Below are 25,016 nucleotides of genomic sequence, written 5' to 3'. Positions count from 1 at the left end.
AACAGCAGGTGTTACGTATTGTCCAATGACTTTCGCGCTTTATTCACTAATATTCATCGCAGTTTAGCATTTTCGCGGGCCGACGGGCAGAAATGCGCCGATTATGTAATTAATAACGAATGCCGAAAAGCACGTGCAGGTTTCCTCACTATACGAAACCGGGAAATGTGACGCCGAGAAAGATAATGCAGATAAAGATAGGGCAGATAGATAATGCAGATAAATATAGTGCGAGAGCATCGCAAGTTTACTCATATGCCACGCCTTCAGCTAATTTAAGAAACAAAATTTACCCATAATAACATTTTACAGCTGTTTTACTGATTGATTTTGATATAGCGTGGGGGGTAGGGGGTTTCTTAGAGCGAGCACTTTTGAGAGAGAGAGAGAGAGAGAGAGCGTAAACTTTATTTTCAAATCAATAAGCTTTGAGTACGGCGTCTCTTTAGTGGGTCTGGGCACCCGCCGCGGACGCGGTTCCGAGACCTTGTCTCGAAGCGGCTTCCTCGGCTCGCTGGACGGCCCAGAGTTGTTCTGTCAGGTTCGAGCTGAGCAGTGCGGTCTTCCAGCACCAGGTTCCACGACATCATGACACACTATCAGTTACAAAGACGCGTATACCCATTCCCTCGCGCTAGGTTAGACAGGACGCAAGCAGTACACTTCAGACAATTACAAGCGGATTCTTACAGAAACCCCAGACTCATGCACGCCATGTATCCAGACATGTACACTACAAACAGATGCACATCGTGTGGCGAGGTTGCCACGCTTAATGACATGTTATGGGACTGTCAGAACTTAACAAACAAGTCGCGCAGTGCCGACCCCTCTGTCTCTTCTACCCTCCGCCTCTGCTCGCGAGTACTTTTGAGGGCACAATCACTTTCGCGAGATTTTTCCTGACTCGGAATCGGACGCGTCGGCGTATAAGGCCGACGCTGTTCCTGGCGCTGCGACAAGCTCGCTGTCCTGGCACGATGTTCATCGTATACTTCGACGCGTCTAGTGCCGACTGGCACAAAATCTCGCGAAAGTGATCGCTCAAGAATACCACCCCTGCATTGGTCAGCGCACCATTGTGGCATGTTAGATTGGCCCCATAGCCGCACTGTTTTCTTGGTTTACTTGAATAAGCTAGATAGGCTGATGAAATGGATAAATAAATAAATAAATAAATAAATAAATAAATAAATAAATAAATAAATAAATAAACTACTCACTAATTGATGCTATTTCCTTCTGTGAGTGCCATGGTTGTCAGAAAGGCAAGGAGGCCAATGCTAGGCCCATGAGGCAGCTGCAGCATCCTAAAGGCGCTTGCCAATGCCAGAACCATTAAATGGCTCGCACTACTTGCCACACGTCGTATGTCAAGAAACTGTGAAGTGACGTAGGTTCCATCATCCCGACGTGTCGCTTCTTTATTTGCCTTAACGAGACGGGCATCCTTTGATTGTTTAGCCGCTCAAGGCTAGAAGGGATGTAGGTTAAAAGGCAGTGCGCCTATTCAGAGCGAACTGGAGCGTGGAATCGAGGGCTTTGATCAAGGAGAATCTCAGTTTGCTTGCAAGCGGCGTGGGCTTCTTGCCTAAAGTTGTGTCTAAAATGTGCTAGAGGTAACCCGGACGAACACTTTACCGATAAACCAGCTCAAAATTATGTAGGCTGAGTAATGTAATTTCGGATATGCGGAATCTCTCATTATAATAAAGTAGAGTACTTTAGTTAAGTTACTGCAAGGAAATACATCCATAGAATCCTTTAGACGGACGAAATTGAGTACTTGGAACATCAACAGGTATTGTCCGTTTGCCCCGTCGTTTACGCTGTCTGTTGTACGGTCGTCGAAGACCACGAACCGTGATGTTACAGAGGATCTGCATTTGGGAATCGATTTGGTGACAAACGTCCGTTCTAAACCGCCCACTTCAAAATTAATTGTGCACGGAAATTCTACGTTTTTTCTGATCCGTAGATTCGTAAACTATTGACGCAGATTGTACTTTGGAGGCGCCGTAGAAGATAACCACATTTGTGCAAATTGGGGTTCTCGTCAACGCTTTCTCGATGACTAGAGCGTTTATCGTTTGGGGACTGCTACGCGTATCGGAACAAAACCTGGAAGTAGAATTGTATTTCATGCGCAGTACAGAACATGTGGAGTGAGAGATAAAGCTGCTTTTAGGGAGCTTGACGAAGCTCTCATCCTCTCTCACCACTGGAGTAAAGCGTGCTTTTGTGGAACCACAGAAATTTGAATGTTGTGTCTGCACCGTGGGTACTTTAGAACTTTACAAATTGCCTGGGGAGGCTTATATATTACTTTACAAATTCTGGGGTTTTACGTGCCAGAACGACGATATGATTATGAGGCACGCCGTGGAGGGGGACTCCGGATTCATTTTGACCAGCTGTGGTTCTTTACCATGCACCTAAATCTAAGCACGCGGGTGTTTTTGCATTTCGCTCCCATCGAAATGCGCCCGCCGTGGCCGGGATTTGATCGCTCGACTTTGCGCTTAGTAGCGCAACACCAAAGCCACTAAGCAACTATGTATACGGCCGCGGGAGCCTTGAAAATGCTCCTTGGAACAGTGCTCTATGTTCTAGAACTGATGCGGCAAGCACAAATTCTACAGCCTATTTCTGCTTGAAAACTCTCAACACATATGAGGCAACACTCAACCTACCTATACTACTAGAATAAACTCTTATAAGAGTGTTTCATTCGGGATCGTGGATGTAAGCGGTCGCAAGTTTAACGCTCCCGGTGCCTGCTCGACAGCCCTCGCTCAGCGCACCGCTATGAGAAGGCGAGAAAGGTGCACAAGTGTTGGGGAATATTTTTACTGGAATCTAAATCGCGCATCGGATGAGAAGATTCCGAGAGGTTATATCATTGAGCATACCGGGAACCGCGACAACTTAGTGTGAAAGATCTCTGCTCTGCTGGAGTTGCAGTTGTCATCCTGAAAGGGTGGCACAATTCTGTTGGTTTTCTTTACTGCGTCAGCGGTTAAGCGCCCTAAAGTTGGTTTGCAATGTCTATTCTTATTATTTCTGTTATGCTGACGGCAGTCGTCGTCATCGTTACTTAATGATGTGACATTTTCTCCCAAAGGGCGAAGCGTCTACACTGACAGGAAGGTTTAGCATTGCGCTCGAATGCCTCGGAAGGTGTTGCAGATACTCATATATATATACGCGGGTGCGACACGTTGGCGTCGCGCAGCGGGCAAGACAACTTCTGCTGCGCAGAAGAAACGGTGCCGTCGCAGCTACCAGGCGTCTCACAACGTTGGCGCGACGATGAACGCCAGTAGTAGCGGGCGCAGGCGTCACAACTTAGAGTGAAAAACTTGTACAGTATACCTGATTAAACCAAGCAGGCTAGATGGTTTGTGACTACGCCGTTTCAAAGGCAATGCCAATCAGTCATGATGATCATTATCGAAACCACCCGATGGTGCACGCGTACGGACCCACGGGAAACAAACTATCAAACCTGCCGCCTCGTGCTCGTTAATCAGGTCACTTCTTCATTCTCAGTTTTAGTGACTCGTAGTGCCAAGAAACGCAAAACTTTGCTCACAGCCATCTCCTTTGAGATTGAAGCTCATGCCCCAGTGGCAGTGTGCAGTTTGAAGCTGGACTTGTTATTGCCTAGTCATAGTATTTAGTCATAGTGATTTGTGCAGCGTTTTGTGGTCCACACAAATTATGGATGCGGTGACGTCTGTATGCGTGTATTTCAGAGGCTACAACAGGACACACTGTATAGGGAACAAGGACGATGTCGTGTGCATCGCAATTACGTTTTCGCCCCACGCGTACTCTGTGAGTGGTGCCGTCTATGCACATGGGCGACTTGCACTATGTGACGTCATCCTAGCCACTATGTTGGAGGACCGGCCCGATGAGAAGCAGCGTCTGCTGGCACCTCGCGCGGTGGTTCTGCCATGGTTTATACTCCGTTTCATACATAGTAGTCAACGCTGCGGAAGCTACGCAAGAAGTTCGGTCAAGAAAAGTTATCACACCACGCGTTCCGTCGCTGGGCGCCAACAGCGTTCGCTCGCGCGAGCAAGCGCGTGAGGCTCCTCGCGACGGGTTGCAAATAAAGAAACCTCAAAAGAACAAGAAAAATAAAAATGATCGAAAACAACGCATTATATAGCAGCCATATACCACAATGTGTCTGTTTCTAAGGATTAAACATCGCTATATTCAATACTGAGCCTATACACACATAAAAAAAAGTTGGAGGACGCTTAAGCTTCGCCTTCAAGAGTGGAACGCGGTAGCGTTATCGCACCCAGTTCGCACCGCCCACTCATTCGCTCGGCATGCTCTTGACGAGACGAAGAGGAGAAGGGGGCCAGTGGCGCGCCACCTGTCGGGGCAGCGCCGTACGTTGCAAGCAGGAGGTCTTCTGTGTTCGCCGCAAGATGGCTCTGCGTGTAGGCCAAGCGCAGAAGAAATGTAGCGGAAACGTACTTGCTACTCGTTTAACTGCGACTTCTGTAATTTACATGCTCATAATTACCGATATACACCGCAGTATAACTTTCTACGGCACGTTTCTAAGGCAACACCACATTCACTAGAGGCGCTTTTGTCCCGCTTTGAACCATCGAATTCATGGCGTTCCAGGCCTATGGTCAGGTGAAGTCGGTGGAGAGAGAAGCATGGAGATGCACTGGCATGGAACAGTGGGTGACAACAAACCGGGAGGTTTCCTTGGTGCTCAAGGACAATATCACCGTAACCTCCACACCGCACATTATGTCCATTAATGGACACCAGTGCCTCGTACTTATCCCCGGTAGGCCTCCTCTGTGCCTTCGTTGCAAGCGCGTGGGACACGTTCGACGACAATGCAGAACACCGAGATGCTTACAGTGCCATCGATTTGGTCACTCAGCGGACGCCTGCGTGTCCACCTACGCCAATAAGCTTCGTTCTGGGCAATATAGCGCAGACGAGCCACAACTGGACCACCTCATGGATTCTACAGAGGTAGTAGATGCCACCGGAGAGACTACAGGTGGCTTTAGGGACGAGGACCAGGAGCCCTTGAAGCCAATGCCAACCAGTCATAACAGCTCAAGTAATACTAGCGAAGCTTCCGGCGAGGATGACTCAGTTTGCCCACCTGGCCTAGCAAGCCTTAAAGACAAGCCCCCTGATGACAAGGAAGAGGAGGAAGAGGCGATGGACATCAGTAGGGCCAGGAAACGCCCGGCACCATGCAACGACGAAGCAACAGAATGTGCACTACAGGCGCCCGAGAAAGTGTCTCCTAGTGCTCAGCAAACTCCCTCTCCTGGTGATAATGTGCCCCGCCGGTTATATCAGCGTAGTCAGGAGAGTGGCACAAAGAAGTCCAAAGGGAGCAAGACCACAGATTTACCTGTGGCCAAGGGCAATGAAATACAAAAGCTTTAGGTGAGCAAAATGGCTACCGCCTTCACCCTCCCCTTATGTGTAGCGACACTCAACGTACGTGGGCTGAGGAATATAAGGCGTCAGCAGCAATTACTACACGTGCTTAGGCAGCATGAAGTTGATGTTGGTGCAGTGCAAGAGACAAAGATATCGTCTGCTGGTGATGTCAACCTTGCGCTGCAAACTTTTCAACCTGATTACGAGGTGTGTATTAGCCAAGCATGTGGTGCTTCCGCTGGATGCTTTTTGTTAGTCAGAAAGCAGTTAAATCATTCATCATTGTCGCTGCGTGTTGATGGGGAAGGCCGCCTTATATGCTGTGACCTCTCTTTTCATTCCCGTAATTGGCGATTTATTTGCGTTTATGCTCCCTCAAAAGTGAGTGACAGGAAGGCTTTCTTCCTCTCACTTGCTCCGCTCCTAGATACTGACAGAGATTTGGTACTGTTGGGAGACTTCAACTGTGTTTGTCATTCCAGAGACCACTCATACCTAACTAATCGTTATGATGCAAGTGCTGTTTTCCTGCATCAGTTAACGGAAGTTCACAATCTAATAGACGTGGGCGCCTACACACCATCTTGGGTGCGGTTCACGCACTTTCAAGGCGTCTCCCATGCTCGACTCGATCGTGTGTATGTTTCGACGAGTCTCTGGTCTAACATTCACAACTACGCCGTGAATCCTGTATTTTTCACAGACCACTGTTTAGTAGCTGTTTCATGGGGTCCCCGAAAATTCCGCAGGTTTGCTCCAAACTGGGAACTGTGGAAACTTAATACACAACTTTTGCGAGAGGAAAGTTTTGTAAACACAGTGAAAGAATTATGGCTAGAAATATCACAATGTCAACAGCTTCCTTTGTTTGCTCGATGGGAAATGTTCAAAAATAGAGTAAAAAATGAGGCGATTGCCATTTCATGTGAGCTGTCTCAAAGAAAAAAAGCTGAAAAGCATTACCTTCATGATCTACTTCACAAGCTGCACGCTTTCGAAAGCCAGGAACCAGGGTTGTATAGCGATGAAATCAACACAGTTCGCGCACAAATACAGAAATATGAGACGGAAGTGTACAAAGGAGCGATGGTTCGTTCACGCACAACTCGCTTCACAGAGGAACAGCCCACAAAAAGGGCTCTCGGTGATGAGAAGCGATACGCGCTTTCCAAGCAAATATTAGAAATTGAGTCTGGTGGGTCTATATACACAGACACGTTCCAAATAATAAGCCTCTTTGAAGCTCACTATAAAGATCTTTTCGCTGCAGTTAAGCCTCAGAATGGTTACGAAAAAAACGCTGATCAATTTATTTCGCTTATGCCACACTTAGAAGAAGATGATCGACTCAGCGTTGATGGAGCAATAACCCGAGAAGAAATTAATTTTGCCGTCGAAACGCTGCAGAAGAACAAGACGCCTGGTCCTGATGGCCTTAGTGCTGAATTTTATATAAAATTTCAGGAATTCCTGTGTCCTTTTCTGCAGCAGCTTTTCGAGGCAGCCTATCAATATGGTGAGCTTCCTCCATCTTTCTATCAGGGCCACACAACCTTAATACGAAAAAGCACTGATGATGAAACAATAAAGAGAGTAAACGGATATAGGCCGATATCATTATGTAACGTGGATTACAAAATATTTGCAAAAATACTGACAAATAGATTGCAGACAGTCATTACTAAATTAGTAGGTGATCATCAAACATGCGGAATTCGAGGCCGCTCTATACAGACAAATGTTCATATCGCACGTTCAGTCCTTGAGTGCATAGAGGGTAGTACGGATCAAGTAGCTCTTCTCCAGATTGACCTCGCCAAAGCCTTTGATAAGGTTCAACACGAATTTTTATTCCAACTACTGCGACATCTTCAGTTAGGGGATGTATTATACAATGGTATAACACTTTGTTATAAACACTGCACTACAAAGTTAATTGTGAACCGTACCCTCTCAGATATAATACAAGTACAGTCATCCGTTCGTCAAGGTTGTCCGCTCTCGCCTTTACTCTTCGCCATATACTTAGAACCGCTTTGCTTAAACGTGCTTTGCGACTCGAGCATTAAAGGATATATGTATGCCGATGAGGAAATTAAAGTGCTAGCTTATGCAGATGACATTGCCTTCTTTTGCGTCGATAAGCCAAGTATTACCAAGGCAATAAACGCTACCCTGCGTTTCTGTGAGACTGCAGGAGCTACTGTAAATTTTGATAAAAGAAGAGGCTTTTGGCTAGGCATGTGGGCGCTCACTCCCTCTGCATTCGCGAATATTCATTGGAATCAGTCTCCGTTGCGATATCTTGGAGTACCTCTCGATAACTTCCGTAATAGTGGACCTCACTGGGCGTCCACGGTAACCACTATCCGTCGAAAGGTGACAACCTGGCAAGGACGTGATCTCTCCATTTTTGCGAGAGCTAAGGCATGCAATACATTTCTCGCTTCTAAGCTTCTTTATGTTCTGCAGGTCTTGCACTGCTCACGTGTCCATGTCCAGGCATTTCATAGAATATTTGCATGTTTTATTTGGCATTCATCATGGGAAGCCATGAGAAGGGACAACCTTTTTCTCCCGCTTGAAAAGGGCGGCCTGGGTCTTGTGCATTTGTTTGTGCGACAATTGGTCATGCGCTTATTTTACCTTAAAAATGTCCGTCATCCATTCCTTCTCGCAGTTAATCGAGCACGTCTTGCGTCACACGTCCCTTTTCTTTTTGTCACGACAAACTTTGCTCAAGAACTACCATTATGGGGCTTCTTAAAGGAACTTGTCGACACTATTTCATTCTTAAAAGCCAGATTCAACCTTGAATATTTGTTTACCGTTAATCGCACGTCGCTAAATGCAGCACTTATAGATAACCTTTTCCCTGAACCTCTGTACCGAAAGCCGTATCTGTCTCTATTTGGTCAAGATGTTCTTTGCCGTGTCCGTAGAATGTGCATTGCGCCAGCAGCGAAAACGTTTTTCTTTAAGCTGCACACCTCCACACTGCCTGTTAAAACGTGGCTTCAGGAAAAAGGACTGTGTGTACCCTGGAATACAAATTGTAGGCTTTGCAATCAACCCGAGACAATAGAACATTGCTTTATACTTTGTCGTGACGCATTTCTTTTTTGGGACATTTTACAAACAACTATCAAAAAAGACTTTCCTCTCACATGTTATGGTATCCGGTTCCTTCCTTTCAAAAACACAGCCAGTAATACACCATATGATTTGTTTATGTTATTAGGACTTTATTCATTATGGAGAAGTCGAATGATCGACAGACATGCCGAGCCACCTCGCTCGACAAGGTCTATCTTCCGCGAAGAGACTGCTCAAGTCCGGAGTGTAGTGGCTACATATGATCCCGTCCCTGAATGGATTTCGCGTCTGGACGCTTGTGTTTGTTTACCAGAATTTTGAACTGTCATTGGACTGTATACTTTCTGTGAATTTGTTTCTCTTGTATGATCGTATGTAATGTAACTGCATCGGTTTGACAGTAACGATAATCCCATGCAATAAAGAGAGAAAAAAAAATTCATGGCTCAGTGGTAGCGTCTCCGTCTCACACTCTGGAGACCCTGGTTCGATTCCCACGCAGCCCATCTTGCAAGTTGTTTTTGTTTATGAATTTTCTTCAGGAATTTTTCGCGCACGGCCAACGCTGCCAACACCGGCTTTTCTGCAACACGAGCTCCATAACGCTATCGCGTTAAAACTGCGCAGCTTGAACTAGTGGCGCAAGGCTGGAGTGAACATCGGAGCTTGTGATCACCTAGCTTTCATGTGGCTTGCTTAAGTTGTTTGCAGGTTTTGCGAGGTTATGCTAGGTTTTGCTAAGTTGTTGTCTCGGCGGGCTTGACGCTAGAAGTTTTCGAGCAGTCGGCGGCCGGGATGACTTTCTCGGCGACGTCGAGCGTTCAGGCGCCGACTCTCGCGTTCTCTGGACTGAAACACGGGATCCTTGACTCGGCGTCGCCTCTTCTCAGCCACAGCTTGGGCGTGGTGTTCCGGATCAGCTAAGCGGCGACGCATCGCTTCTCGCTTGGCAATACGGTGCTTTCCCTGCTAAGCCGCTTCTTCTTCAGGCGTCAGGACTTTCTTTGGTCTTCCCATGGCAGCATCCCGTACACACGGAGTAGAGGAGGCGAGAGGTGTGTCACCGCGCCGACTATTCCGAGCTTTTACACGGCTGTGACGTCCCGACTCCGCCCTACGTGCGTGGGGTGCGAGGAGGTTTCGTGGCTCGGTGCTCTCGCAGGTGGTCGCTAGGTAACGCGAGGTCGCGCACAGCTCGGCAGAGTTTTCTGGCAACGCTCCACGGCGGAACTAAACGCTTAAACAGCTCCGCTGTTAGAACAGTTGCGCACGATTTCGCTCAAAAAAAAAAAATAGAACTATGTCCAAATGCTTACGAAGCCCCCCCCTCCCCCCCCCTCCATTGCAAGAAGTCTCCCTAGCCTCCACAACATTGACTCCTATGTTTTGAAAGGAGTATAGACACAGACGGCAGCAGCATTCCGACCGCGTATCGACAAAACAGAAGTAGATTACCTATGGCAATAAATATGACATACTGAGGTCATCCTAAGCGCCATGTTGGAGGACCAACATGCGGAAGGACGGAAGGAAATCAACTTTAGAAACGAACTAGACACTAGCTCAAATGAGTTCAAAGCTCAATCAGTTGCTTTAAAGAAAATCCGGAATTTTTCAGACAATATAAAAGCAAGAAAAGGTAGAATCATGCATTTTTCTATATTTAAGGTTGTCAGTAATAGGGGGAATTTGAGGAAAACCTACTATTACATCAATATTGCTTTGCATTATTGTCTCAGGAATTAGGCCGTGGACACAAAAAGAAATCAGACACCAAGAAGTTCAAATTGCTATGGTAGCAAAGACAAATGGTGGGGCAGTGTGCGGGAATTCAAGGTCCTGCAGGCTACGAGAGCTTTGGGCTCTCATGGAGTAGGCGTCTCCCACGACGGAACCGGGAGGCTGAGTTTCCTGGCAGCGTCGTGGACCTGCTGGACGGCCTAGAGTTGGGGAGCGAGTTCTTCGCTCCGGATTGCTTCTTCAAACTTGCGCTTGTCCGGTTCGGAGCTTATGCGAGCTTGCGAGCACGGCCAGCGTAAATGATAGACGTTAAGGGATGTATTGCAATTGGTGCAATAAGACTTGTCGTAGAGCTCAGGCATGTAGTGGTGTAGTCTGTTTTGCGTGGGGTATGTGTCTGTTTCTAGCATTCTGAGTATAACCGCTTGGGCTCGAGTGAGAGTGTGGTGGGGCGTGCTAACATGGGGAGAAGCTGCATCCGTGACGTCACGTTCAAGGTACGCATACGTATTTTGGAGGCCACAACAGCCCATACTGCAGCGGATGATGACAAGGCTGTGAATATCGCAGAGAAATTTTCGAGGAGATGATGGTGTACGCTGTGAGAGCCTGCTACTGTCGCAGTAAAAGAATTCCGAGCCGTGTGAATTGCTGAAGTTTGCTGTTTTTTTCCTACATTAAGTGTTATGCTAGGACGTGGCGTTCGATTATGACGGAGATGTCAGCAAGAATCTTAGTATATCTTTGTTCGTGTTGATAATTAGGCGGATGTTGCTATGGCAGAAACTGCAGACACCGTATACATCTGCGTGAATTAGTTATGCCTGCAATCAGAAATCAGAAAAAAAGAAAGAAATGCGCCTATACCAAACCACTTAAGGCATTAACTTCACCACAGCGAGCCGAAAGATAGAGCCTTTGCACCTTGAACACCAACACTGCCACAATCGAATCTCTGCTTGATGCTATAAAATTATGGTACGTCATAAGGCCACAAGTGCTCCCCTGTGTCGCGTCCGCTGCTCTTCGGTTTTCGCGCTTGTTAAAACCGCAGGGACAGTTTGTTCATTACCTCTATTACCGAAAATTTAAAAAAAAGTTTCAATCAAGCATGATTCTGGACATATCATTTGTGAAGCTGGTCGATGACAAATAGCCCTTACAAATGAAAAGATTTACGAGTTTGGCCTCCGGCGTTCCTTGGCTGCTTCACTATATGTAAGTTCACTCTTGTCTGAAAAACAGAAAGGCCCAATAACTTGCGCACACGCAACATAAGCACTAGCTTGCCGCTGATTCCCGCAGACTTTGTGCCCTGCAAGGGCCGTATGCAGTATGTGGATACTTACACATGACAATGCTGGTGGTGGACAAGCCGCTTCAATGTAGCGAACGTCTTCTGTAAGTATATATTTCCTTTCCATCCTCTTTTCCCTTTCCCCAGTGTAGGGTAGCTAACCGGGCTTAGTCCTGGTTAACATCCCTGCCTTTCATTTATCATTTGCTCTCTCTCTCTCTATTTCTTAAGGAAAGACGCAGATCCAAGGCAATGTCGCAGTCGAAATGACGGGACGTTTGTTTGAGTTAGCGAGGTAGCAGGGGTCGTGGAGGAAACGGTCTCGTCGACTGTAAGCGTTAGCTATATGCGTCACGATGAAAACGGAAATATTATCCCTTGTCCAAGAGGAATGTTGGTGTGAGATATACGTAAGGATATGTAGGACACATACCAAAATACATTTAAGGCTTCTTTACCCCATGTGTAACAGTAGCGTTTTTCACTTCTGATCGTGTGTGTAGTTCCTTTTTTCATTTATGAAATCCTTTTCTCTCTCTCACCTATTGCAACCCTTTGCCCCTCCCCCAGTGCAGGGCAGACAACCAGGAATGATCTCTGGTTAACCTCCCTGTCCTTCCTTTGCATTTCTTTCTCTCTCTCTCTCTCTCTCTCTCTCTCTCTCTCTCTCTCTCTCTCTCTCTCACACACACACACACACACACACTTCTGGTGGATTGGACAGGACTTAACACCTCCCAGCAGAAGCTACTTAGTGTTCCAAGAATGTAGTAGCTTATATATGTGAAATATCGAGACACACACACACAAAAAAGGTTACTCATAGGTTGTCTGTTCGGCAAGAAACGCTGCCCCGTCTTCATATTGTGAGGGAGAGGGGAAGAGAGAAATAGACGACGGTAGGGAAAGGACGCGTCACTTTCAGAATGGCAGACGGCTACCTAAAGAACAATTCTGACAGAATCAACATCACGATGAATGTCACCATTAATGTGATTAACATTCAAGCAATGTAGCGATACCCGTATTTCCACCACATAGGCAGTGTGTCTGGTATAAAACCTGGCAGAAAACTACCGTATTCTATTAGTGCAAGAGGTGCGTTTTTGGTAAAACGCAAGCGCAGCTGTATCAGTGATGGTAGTAAAAACACAGACAGTAGATTCGCAGGGGTCGGTTAATGCCTATAGTTTATTGGGCCTACAAAATACAGTTCCCGTTCAGAAGCAGGTAGAGTGGTGGTGTACGAACACGTTCGATTTGGCAAACAATGCATAGCATGCCATCAAATTCAAAAAAACGACCCGATCATCACAAGATAGCCGGAGTGGCAAATCAAAAGAGGAAGAAAACACGCTGTGAAATGAGACAGGAGCCAAACTGAAGAGTAGTTTCATTGCCTTTACTTGTGTTAATATTAGACCACGCTATTGGGGCGCCAAGTTACAAAGCAGAGGCGAAAAATAACTTATATGAGGTTGTCGGGGACTGCAAGTAGCTTCAACCTGATATTAATTATCGTTTCTTTATTACGTGCTTTATTGTATCTTGGCAGTTTTCGTCCATTTGCACTTCTCGCTCTCGAACTGCGGCAAATCTTGGCGACAGTGAACCAGCACAAAGATTCTTGCAACAACACTCCATTCCTTAGAACGTAAATGAATAGATGCGCTTGTCACTTATTCATGTTGCTTTCATCTTGTGTTAAAAGCAAGCAAACATGTGACAGCGATAATGCATGCAACAATCGTTTTCAACCAGGGCCTGTATAGACTCTCTGTAGTTACTAAATGAAATAAACAAACATACTACTAAAGTTGGTCGGTAGTTAGGCACAGGGAAGTTAATGCTACATTTGGCTATTTAAAAAATGTATATCAAGCATGTTTTTTCTTGGAATTTAGCTAATGCTGTGACGTCACCGAAGAGACAGTCGACCGCATACGTAAACTACGTATTACCCTGAAATACATTTATTTGCAAATAAATTAAGCTATACATGAATAAAACGCAACCTTGTCAACAACAGTACTGTCGTGCCCAAGTGAACGCAGGGGAAGCATACTACAGTGCACTGTGCACAATTCTTATAAAAAATTTGGTACAAAATGGCACATGAACTCCGCTGAGGGGCAGACTCTATATGTATATGTATAGTATGGGTATGCTGTCACTTCATTACATTACCTTCGCTGTTCCACACGTTGCAAAGCACATGACACAAAAGGACGTAGCCTTCTTGTACAAACAGAAACAACTCGAAGCCCATCGTGCAAAGAGTGTTACATTAAGAATACTGCCCTGGACAGCTTAGTTTTGTAGTGCGACTGCAAAGCTGAAGATGCAAACAACTGCGTGAAAGAATTATCACGCAGGCAGTACTTCGCCAGCCGACGCAGGATTGAAGCATTGGTTTGAATTTTAACAAAAATGACAATATGGCAGTCGCCTTTTCAGCTCATTCTATTGCTCGCTGTTGCCGCATCTTTTGCGACACTCGAAGCTTTTAAGCAGATCATCGAAATTAAACGGCTAAGCAGGGCAATATTCATAACGTTGTCCACCTTGCTTGGTGGGATTCGTGACCATTTTCCATTACAATTACCATTCGTTTCACTTTCACCTAGTCGCAGAACCGTTTACAAGAATGGCAAAACGTGCCCGATGCTCTCTGAGAACCAACATGCTTAATGATACAGCCAAAGGAATGTAGCTCGATTTTGGAACAGCCACGACATATAAGCGTGTAGCTGTGCTGCGGAGAAATCACCAGCAATGCAGCCTTTCTTTTTCTTTTTTTGACATCACACAAGACACAAACAGAAGGGCAGGCTTCGCAACTTAGCAGACCGCCAGATCGCACACTTCAATAGGAAAGAGTCACGCTGGTTACATCTACAATATTCTGATAGTGGCAGACAATTTAGGCAGCGTCGCAGCATCCAGGCGCGCTTACGATTGTGACCTGGATGAGGGGGAACATTTTCTTTCGCAAGGAGGAAGAGGAGGAGCCCATAATATACTTCGGGTAGATGCTTCCAAGCTGTACGCCCTAAAATATTCGCCAGTGGTTCTTATATTTACAAGCGAATTCGCGCAGCTCTCTTCAATTGCGACACGCGGCGCCAAATAGTGACGTCATAAAAACGTCAAGGAGGTGATATAATAGAGTCGCAACAGGTAGAACAGGCCGCATAAGCGTAAGGGAAACGCATGCGTGATGGCAATCGACGACCGCGCTTTGACGTCGAAAGCGAGCGGCGCACCAAGAGTTACCTCTGCCATTTGCTTAGAGCCGCGTTGTGTCAGCGCGTTTGTCGCGTACGCGTGGCGAGAGGTGGGAGCACGGTCGCGACGTTAGAGCGAGGTGCGGTATTTTTTTTTTTTTTTTTGCGAGAGAGATTTGTTTGTCGAGTCTGGTGTTGGAGCAGCACACTCGGTTGCTGCTCTTACAGTGACGAGAGACTGAAGGGCGACATATTACGGGGAGTGAAGTGCCTTTTAGTGTATTCTGTCAACCGAAGGGCACTTTAAAATAAAGTAGTAACTCGATAATGTTTGGCGACTCTCGCCATGTTCAGCAGGAACGGCAATTGCACTAAAGCTCTCAACAGATAGATCATCACGCTAAACGCACGCGTGAAGTATAGATAGCAGCGTAGCCGTCAAATAATCTCTCTTATTATCACACCTAGGGGAAAGAAATGCGCGTTACGAAAATAAAGAGAGAAAATAGCATGCTTAGTGCTAGGTTGGTTAATGCCCATGTACACATTCACAATATTTGTTTCCTAGCGACAACGACGCAGTCTTCTATGCCTCAAAAAATCCTCTAGCACGTCCTTTACAGAGCAAGCCACAGCGGTCAGCTAGACTTGCACAGGCACTCTTTTCGCAAAACGTATCAGCCGAGCGACCGACTCCATTTGCAACCGATCTCTCGTCAAAAGTATCGCTTACCACTGTGAACAAACGAGCAAGCGCCTCGCACTGTTTCCGAAAGTCTGAAGCAGTGCACATCCTGCCTTCCGACACGTCTAAACGAAAGGACCAAAGGCTACGGGGTCGGGGTTGCCGCTCGACAAGCCACGGGAAAACAAAGCGGGCTCGCGGGCGGCGTTTGAACCCTGGATAACCAACGGGCGCTTAAGCGAGTACCGGTATAAGCTATCATAGAAAGGCAGTCACAGTACAACATCTGTTACGGTATGTTAGTGCTCCAAAAGAGAACAAAGACGAGAAAAAAGAAAGGCAGGACAACTTCTGCTGCATCTTTTACGGTCCCGAGTTCCCTACATGTGACGTCATAACTTAACACACAAACTTCTGCTGTCACGAGGGACGACGACCTGACGGTATCACCAACAGACCATCTTGCCGCTGTAGCCGTCGCAGTAGCGCCTTCTCCATCTCCATAGTGCCAACGAGTGGTTTACATTGTCCTAGACAAGTTACTGTGACTATGGTATTTCGGTAACGACTACCTACGTCACAGTTACACAGAATTTGTAGGGAAGGGAGTTTGTAGGGTAGGGGGAGGGGGCTGCAATAGGAAAGTACGACACGTTACTAATATGCTTCGTGGAAACGAGTAACCGTTCAAGTAAGCGGGTATCCAGAGGATACGTTGCATTTATTAGGGAACACGAGGAACCACGTGAGGTGTCAGGCCCTTGAAAATTACTGAAAGTCTGAAACTATAGCATGAGACACTCAGTTCATACGAAGCGCGTCCCGGCAAATTACGCCGTAGTACACGCTAAGAGTACCGGCTGCGTTTCCCGCTAATAGTATGCCAGCTTGCCGAAAGCGTGCGCTCGCCATGATCCAAGTGTACTTTTATATCATCAGGAGGAGGTGAAACAGTATAGCGCTTTTCAATTCTCCTGTATACAAGTCAGACCACCTTTTAATATTACGGCACCTTAAAAAGGTTGTGTACCTTGAAAATCAGGTAAATACATAACTATTCACGGAAATACAGTAGGAAGAGAAAGTAGAACGCATGTGGAAGCAGTGGGGGAGAAGGTGTTCAAGCCCTTGACATACATGGAACACGAAGTTATGTTTCCTATATAGAAATACGAGAAATTAGTACCGCTTATCTGACTCATGGAGACGGGGAAAAAATGGTGTACTTTGTTATATAGAATGGCGCTTGTCTGTTCGGCTATGTCCAGCATCCAGTTGCTTATCCAGAAATGCTCGTGGCCACACGTTCTAGGCAGTTTCTTACTTATCTCACTGTTCGTTCGCGCATGGTCATGTCGCACCATTCTTCGCGTAGTTGTTTTGTTCCCAGTGAATTTGCTAGTCTAAGCATCACAAGAAGCCAGGTGTGCGAATGCAGCGATAAAAAGAAAAATCCGGTTCTCTAGGCAGATTAAATCTTCGAGAACTCGAAATCATCATGGCTATACATACGAACAATGCATGCTTGTTGTAACCTCTACGCTTCTGTTTCGAGAGAATTCTGGCAAACCTTGAAATCCTTCCTGGTCCTGCGTTACCCCCAGTTTTTTGCTATGCGACTGCTGGTGAAGCCCATTCTTGTGAGTTCGAAAGTTATTTTCAGGGCATCTTCCCTAGATACACTGCCACCTTTATTCTCACAGAGGTTCTCACTCAATGTATCGATGTGCTGCGCGTAGGACGTATACGTTACATGCGCAATCTCTATGCAGTAATCCGCCTTCACTCTCACCTACACTCTGAAGGCCAGCCGAATTTTGCTGACTTCTCGTGAGGTTGCACTGCAGCCTGATGGCCTACAGCCATCAGTCCCGGTAGGCGGTCGTTCTTTTTCCTCTCACTTTCATCGAGCCGAACAATATTCTCTGCCAGTGTCATTTCTTCAATGACATTTCCTACGTTCATTCACCTTCAGTATGACCAACTGTGCGTGCTCTTCAGCAGCACTTGTAACACCATTCTTTATCAATGGGAAAAACGTCATCGCGACCATTTTCTTACGTAATTCGATTAGTTCCTGCAACGCGCTGACAGACAATGGCTGTGCTCGACGCCCGAAAAAGTGCAGCCTGTTGTCGGGTTCGTCCCATGCATTCGCGTGCGAGTAGCTGCTATCCCTAACGTCTGCAACCAGGAGTATCACCTGGCAGAAGGGCTTTGGCAAATGACGGCACGTCTGTTTAGCGAACAATGGTACAGATGGGAAAACCGCTAGCTTCCGTGGCCACGAGCAATTTCCGCGCGGGCTACATAGTCTCCCCCTGCGGGTCACTCGATGGCGGATCAACACTGGGCCACTTCAGGGGGCGGCGCCGTCGCAGGGACGCCACTGGATGGCGCTGCCACTTCATCCTTGGTGGGAGAGATGTCCGACTCGTGGCCATTGGCTGCTGCCGCAACGTCGTCTTCCTGGCTCTGCTGCGACTGCGCCGGGAGGGGACTGGTCAGGTTTGTGGGACTCTGCGGGCGAGAGGAATGCGCCACTAGTTAGGAAGGTTGCACGCCACGAAACTACACCGAAAAAGAAGAAAAACCTGACGCTCCGATTGTTCAAATACTGGAGACATTATGAGTAGCACATGATTTCTTTTTCTGTGTTTCTGCACGGATTCATTGAGGCTGCACAATGCGTTTTTTTTTAATGTTGTTTGTGGTTTACGTCTGTGGTGTTTGGTGCTAGCCTCAACGTTTACTTAGATACTTACCTTTCCAATTCTTTCATTGGCTAGTCGGTACACTTGTGAAAGTTTCAGACATTGTAACTAAGCGCGGACATTCAAAACAAATAAGGCCAACAATACAAAGGCACAACGCAAGGCTGGAGGTAGCGGTGCGTCAAGTCACATTTCTTGTTTTGACCTTCTCGCGCAGAACGCACACCATGCAACGGGCACCGCGCGAGCCTTCCTTATGGAGCATAATTCACCGAATGCATAACTATCTGCACTGTCTTAGATGTTTAGATTGCACATGTAAAAGAAAAAGAAAGAATAAATTCGCATGGTCGAAGCTGTGCATTTAGTTATATTCGTAATATATGCAGTTCTCGAGGCAGTAAGTTTTGTCCTAGTTCTTCAGAACAGAGAGAGATAAAAAAAAGAACATATTGATTTTTAATGCTGACAACTCATCTGCTGTTTTAACACCACCATCGCAAGAGGAAAGATAGCACCCCTCAGAATGTTTCTTAGCGCCATAATTAGCTAAAATTTGGGAACGAACAGACGGTAATTTTTTTTATTCACAGATATAGTGCAGCTAAATTTCATATGTAACACTTTTCCTTGTGAGAAAGCCTTGCCATCATTCATTGAAGGCTTCCCCACATCACAGAGTCATTATTGTTAGCTCGGCGTACTTCATAACTTCAAATGTCATCCGATTGTATCGAAAACAGAAGGAGAATCTCAAGCGTGTGGCTGTTTCATGGTTCTTGTGGTCTATTGTATTGACTGAACCAATGATGAGAACTTTTTGCTACCCATTTGTGCAAGAAAAAGTTATTAAACCACCCAAATCCATTACAGTGTTGGAATCTAAATGACGTAAAGCTTGTACGAGTGAGAGAGGTTGCATCAGTAGATAACACGAGCACTGCCTTGTCGCCCGTAGCTGTTAGTTGTATAAACACACGTAGCCAAATACATTTAAGGCTTCGTAGCCTGTGTCACTGTGGGACATTTATTCTTGGGGATTGACCAAGACTGAACATATACCCTGTGGCACTGACCCACTAACCAACTTGTTTATTAGTACCGGACAGCAACCAGCAGCACTTTGCTTATTTGGGCACGAAAGCAGTGACCCAAGTGGCATATATATATATATATATATATATATATATATATATATATATATATATATATATATATATATATATATGCCACTTGGGTCACTGCTTTCGTATATATATATATATATATATGCCACTTGGGTCACTGCTTTCGTGCCCAAATAAGCAAAGTGCTGCTGGTTGCTGTCCGGTACTAATAAACAAGTTGGTTAGTGGGTCAGTGCCACAGGGTATATGTTCAGTCTTGGTCAATCCCCAAGAATAAATGTCCCACAGTGACACAGGCTACGAAGCCTTAAATGTATTTGGCTACGTGTGTTTATACAACTAACAGCTACGGGCGACAAGGCAGTGCTCGTGTTATCTACTGATGCAACCTCTCTCACTCGTGCAAGCTTTACGTCATTTAGATTCCAACACTGTAATGGATTTGGGTGGTTTAATAACTTTTTCTTGCACAAAAATCAGATGCCAGAGCTTGTCATGAGTAGTTTGACGACTTCTTGCATAGAATGACATTTAAAAGCGAACATTTATTTATCTCTTCCCCGGAGTTTGATGGTTGTCATTTCCTCGCCGGATATATATATATATATATATATATATATATATATATATATATATATATATATATATCTCTTCCCCGGAGTTTGATGGTTGTCATTTCCTTATATATATATATATATATATATATATATATATATATATATATATATATATATATATATATATATATATATATATATATATATATATATATATATATATATATCCGGCGAGGAAATGACAACCATCAAACTCCGGGGAAGAGATAAATAAATGTTCGCTTTTAAATGTCATTCTATGCAAGAAGTCGTCAAACTACTCATGACAAGCTCTGGCATCTGATTTTCGTGATTTCGCTGTAGACATTGCGTCTCGTATACATAAATAAAGACACTTTGTTTTAATGTAGGTGAAAGAGTCTGGTTATCCTAAGCGCCAGAATATACGCGTTTTCTATTGAGCGTACTAACTCTCGTGTATTGCTTAAGAGCTCTATAATTTTAAACACTTCGGAAGCAACTCGACAGCACGTACTAGCGATTCCGAGCCTCGTGTGCTTCCGGCATCCGAGGCTGGTAAGGAGCCAATCTTCGAAGCTGCCCTTTCCTTGAACTCGAGCTTCTCGGACAAGATCTTTACATTGCCGCCGCCCGCTTTGTGCTTGACGTTGTCCAAGGAGCCAACCTTGGACGACGCCTTGTCCTTGAAGTCCAGCTTCTGGGTCTCCACCTGTGCGGTACGACACGCGATAATGGGACAGGTTAATAGATGAAGTTTGACGAGAGTCGTACTTTCTATCCATCAGTTTGGCGGAAATTAGTTTTGCTGCTCGCTGATTGGTCAAAAACCAGTGTGAGTGAGCGTGATGCGACATATTTTGTGAGTGTTAAAAATTTGACTCTTTCAGTTCAGTGCTTCTTGAGTGAATTGGGGGTGACGTATTATCAGGGGATCACTTTATAAGTTAGTATCACTTTCGCGAGATTTGGCGACAATCGGTAGCTGAACGCATGAGTACAGGAATCGGCCTACACGAGACAGAAGCTCGCTTTGGGTCTTGTGGGCTTGGTCTCGAGAAATCTTTATTGTTATTATTTTATTATTTTCAATACTGCCACTCTCAGTTGAGAGCATAGCAGGTGGGATTTACAAAGACAATAATGTTTAAAAAGAAACAAAATCTCGCGAAACTTATGCTATCACGGAAAGTGATCGCTCGAAGTTACTGCCCTTAGCAGGAGAGGTGATCGAAAGATAGGCCGAGTCAACGGACGGGGCACGCCACGGCAGTGACGCGTCGTACTGTACGTTACATTGTATCATACTGCGAATGTCACCGACAGTTCTCGTCGTCGACAGGATCGTCGTCGTTTTCAAAACTGCACATCTATACAAGGCAGGACCTTACATTATATTGTTACGGAACAGTGTTTGCAATGACGAAGAGGCGAGCAGTGAGAAGACGACGACGACGATTAGAGTTTAGCGCGGGCTGCTGCCTCTTCGCCAAGTGCGGCGTATTCCCTTGTAAATATACTTGTATATAGCTTTTTGTCTGCGTCTTCCTACTTAACATATCTGGTGGAGGTGGACGTTCCCTGTACCTCATCACGGAGCTTCGCAGTGGACGGTACGTCGAGCCTTCCTTCATGGCTCCCTGCGACGACAACTCGACTCCGCCGGCTCCGACACCTGCTGCCCCTTCGACGACTTACATCACTCTCCCCACTCCGCGTGATCCTGGCGTATTCTCGGGCAAATATGGAGATGACGTCGATGACTGGATCAGCCTGTACGAACACGTCAGCCGCAATAACCGGTGGGACCCTACTATCATGCTCGCCAACGTAGTCTTTTACCTCGGTGGCACACCTCGAGTTTGGTTTCGGACGCACGAAAATGAGCTCACCAGTTGGGACTTAAGCAAAAGCTCCGAGACTTGTTCGGCAACCCATACGGTCACCAACATGCCGCACAGAAGGCGTTATCCGGCCACGTGCAGACGTCAACGGAGCCCTACGTCACGCACATTCAGGACGTCTTGGCTCTGTGCCGCAAAGTTGACGCACACATGACTGAGTCCGACAAGGCCTCCCACATCTTCAAAGGCATTGCGGATGACGCCTTCAACTTGCTCGTTTTTAACCACGTGGCGACGGTGGATGCAGTTATGGAAGAGTGCCGCCGCCTGGAACTCGCTAAAAGCCGACGTATTGACGAGCAGTTTGCCCGTCTGCCCAACACCCCTGCGACATCTTCCTGATCCGACGCACCTCGTCCCACTAACACTGGCGATGTTACCCGGATCGTCCGGCGTGAGATCGAGGCCGCCTATCCGACTGCCTTCGACTCCGGCCCCTCCAACGCACCTGCAATCACGGTTTCCCTGATCCAGGCAGTTGTCCGCCAGGAATTCGCAAACATGGGTCTTCACACCATCTGCTCGGCCCATCGACCTGATAACCACCTGGCTTCATTGATTCCGCCCCGTCCGGCATCTTATTACACACCACGCTTCCGCAACCCATCTGAATGGCGCACTGCTGCCGACAAGCCCATTTGTTTTCACTGCCGTCGAATCGGGCACATTTTTCGGCACTGTCGCAGTCGCTGGAGTTCCCCGACCCGGTCTGCTTATACTGACTACTCTCGCTCCTCAGGTGGCCCTTCTCGTCCCTATGTCGCACGCTCCGGTGATGCCGCCACTGATACCGCCCCTATTCTCGTTTGCCTTCGCCCCAACGACTACAATCTCGCTCTCCCCTGCCCCGTCGCTCTTTTTTGCCAACTCCCTTCGGACGCCGCTCCCAGCCGGAAAACTAGACGATGCAGCGCCTCGAGGTGACGCTGCATTGCTCCCTACGCCGCCAAATCCTCTACTGACGTTGCCCACTCATTTGAACCTTCTTGACGTGCAAGTCGACGGTGTTTCTGTATCTGCTCTTATAGACACTGGGGCGCATTTGCCGGTAATGAGCGCTGACCTTCGCAACCGCCTGAAGAAAATAATCACGCCTGCCATGACGCCTGTTGTCCGTGTCGACGATGACGGAACAGCCCCTGTAATTGGTATGTGTGCCGCCCGCGTCTCCTTCGCCGATCGCTTCACTATCGTGCTATTTACAGTCATCACCAACTGTCCCCAGGACATCATCCTCGGCTTAGACTCCCTCTCCGCCCATTCTGCTCTCATCGATTGTTCCGTCAGTGCTCTCCGCCTTGACCTGCCCGTTCTGGATCCCGCTGAACAACACCCTACTCGCCTCAGTTCCGTCGACTTTGTTCGAAGATTGGCTCCTTACCACCTTCGGCACTAACTTACGTTGACTAGTGTCATCCCCACCAGTGCCCGACGGTCACTACATCGTGGCTCCTATGCAAGACGTCCTACTTACATACAGGATCACAGTACCTCATACAGTTTTATCTATCACGGCGAATTGCGTCTGCCTGGCAGTGGTCCATTTTGGCTTGACGACACAAGTGTTGCCACGCGGGATGTCTCTGGCCCAACTTTGCTCATTCGAGGATCACTCAGTAGCATCTATTGCAGTAGACGACAATTCAGCTGATCCTCCACTACCATCGCAGTCGGCAACTTGTACCATCGCCGACTTACAGAAAACGATTGCGCCCGTCATGCCGTTCGAGCACGCTCGTGAGCTCTATCGCGTTCTGTTTTCCTACCAAGATATTTTTGACTTTACCGATCGTCCTTTGGCCCAAACTACAGCTGTTAAACATCGCATTAATACCGGCGATGCCCCTCCTATTCATCGCCGCCCGTATCAAGTGTCACCGGCTGAGCGTCAAGTTATGCACGCAGAAGTTCGCAAAATGCTTGCCAAGAACATTATTGAACCGTCATGTAGTCCAAGGGCGTCACCTGTTGTACTGGTAAAAAAAGAAGGATGGCTCATGGCGTTTTCGCGTGGATTATCGGCACCTTAACAGGGTTGCCAAAAAGCACGTGTATCCCCTACCTAGGATTGATGACGCCCTTGAATGCCTCCACGGTGCTCGCTACTTCTCCTCTATTGACCTCCACTCCCTCTACTGGCACATTGCCGTGGACGATCTCGACCACGAGAAGACTGCTTTTATAACACCAGACGGTCTTTATCAATTCAAAGTAATGCCGTTCGGTCTATGTAATGCTCCTGCCACTTTTGAACGCATGATGAACTCCCTTCTTCACGGTTTCAAATGGTCGACGTGCCTGTGCTATTTGGATGATGTTATAGTATTCTCCCCAACGTTCCCTACGCACCTCGAGCACCTCTCAGCAGTCCTGGACGTTTTTCGTCGAGCCGGTCTGCAACTCAAAGCATCGAAGTGCCAATTCGGCCGTCACCAGATTACCGTCCTTGGGCATCTCGTTGACGTGAACGGAGTGCGACCGGACCCAGGCAAGATCCATGCTGTTACGCACTTCCCTTCTCCGAAGTGTGTCAAGGATGTGCGCAGCTTCGTTGGCCTTTGTTCGTTCTTCCGCCGTTTCGTGAAAAATTTCGCGGCCATAGCACGACCATTAACCGAGCTTTTGAAAAAAGACGCCCCTTTCCAGTGGGACGATAACGAGGCGTCTGCATTCTCGCATCTAATCGCCCTTCTCACAACGCCTCTCGTTCCGGCCCATTTCGATCCTTCTGCACCTACCGAAGTCCGTACTGATGCCAGCGGTCACGGAATTGGCGCAGTACTGGCCCAGCGTCAGTGTGGTAACGAACGTGTTATCGCTTACGCCAGAAGGCTCCTCTCACCCTCGGAACGCAACTATTCCATCACTGAGCGTGAGTGTCTGGCCCTAGTTTGGGCGGTTGCGGAGCTCCGTCCATACTTATATGGCCGACCCTTTTCAGTTGTCACAGACCATCACGCGCTTTGCTGGTTATGCTCACTGAAAGATCCTGCAGGAAGACTTGGTCGCTGGGCCTTAGGCCTCCAAGAATATTCGTGTACTGTCACCTATAAATCTGGCCGACTACACAAAGGCGCTGACTGCCTGTCTCGCTACCCGGTAGACGAGTCTGACGACGCCGATAGTAGTACCGCCAGCGGCATTTTCTCTGTGTCTGCCTTCGATAACATCGCCGATGAGCAGTACCGAGACCTATCGCTGCG

At 46.9% G+C, this 25,016-nt stretch overlaps 1 protein-coding gene and 1 long non-coding RNA gene across 4 annotated transcripts in view; one reads left to right on the top strand and one right to left on the bottom strand.

The window, feature by feature from the left end:
• Positions 1–25,016, top strand: part of LOC142583083 (uncharacterized) — a 417,463-nt gene that overhangs the window by 127,622 nt on the left and 264,825 nt on the right. The gene's annotated exons all lie outside the window — the stretch shown is intronic.
• Positions 12,755–25,016, bottom strand: part of tau (microtubule-associated protein tau) — a 108,012-nt gene continuing 95,750 nt past the window's right edge. For both annotated transcript variants that reach the window (XM_075693374.1, XM_075693375.1), the window contains exons 7-8: positions 20,427–20,621; positions 12,755–18,013 (exon numbers count right to left, since the gene is read on the bottom strand). In XM_075693374.1, coding sequence (XP_075549489.1) covers positions 17,837–18,013; positions 20,427–20,621 — 372 coding nt within the window. In that variant the 3' untranslated portion in view covers positions 12,755–17,836. The remainder of the gene's footprint in view (positions 18,014–20,426; positions 20,622–25,016) is intronic.

Source organism: Dermacentor variabilis, chromosome 5 (assembly GCF_050947875.1).
Source record: "Dermacentor variabilis isolate Ectoservices chromosome 5, ASM5094787v1, whole genome shotgun sequence".
Taxonomy (NCBI): Eukaryota; Metazoa; Arthropoda; class Arachnida; order Ixodida; family Ixodidae; genus Dermacentor; species Dermacentor variabilis.
Note: the sequence above shows the minus strand (reverse complement) of the source record. Positions and strands in the feature narration are given on the sequence as shown.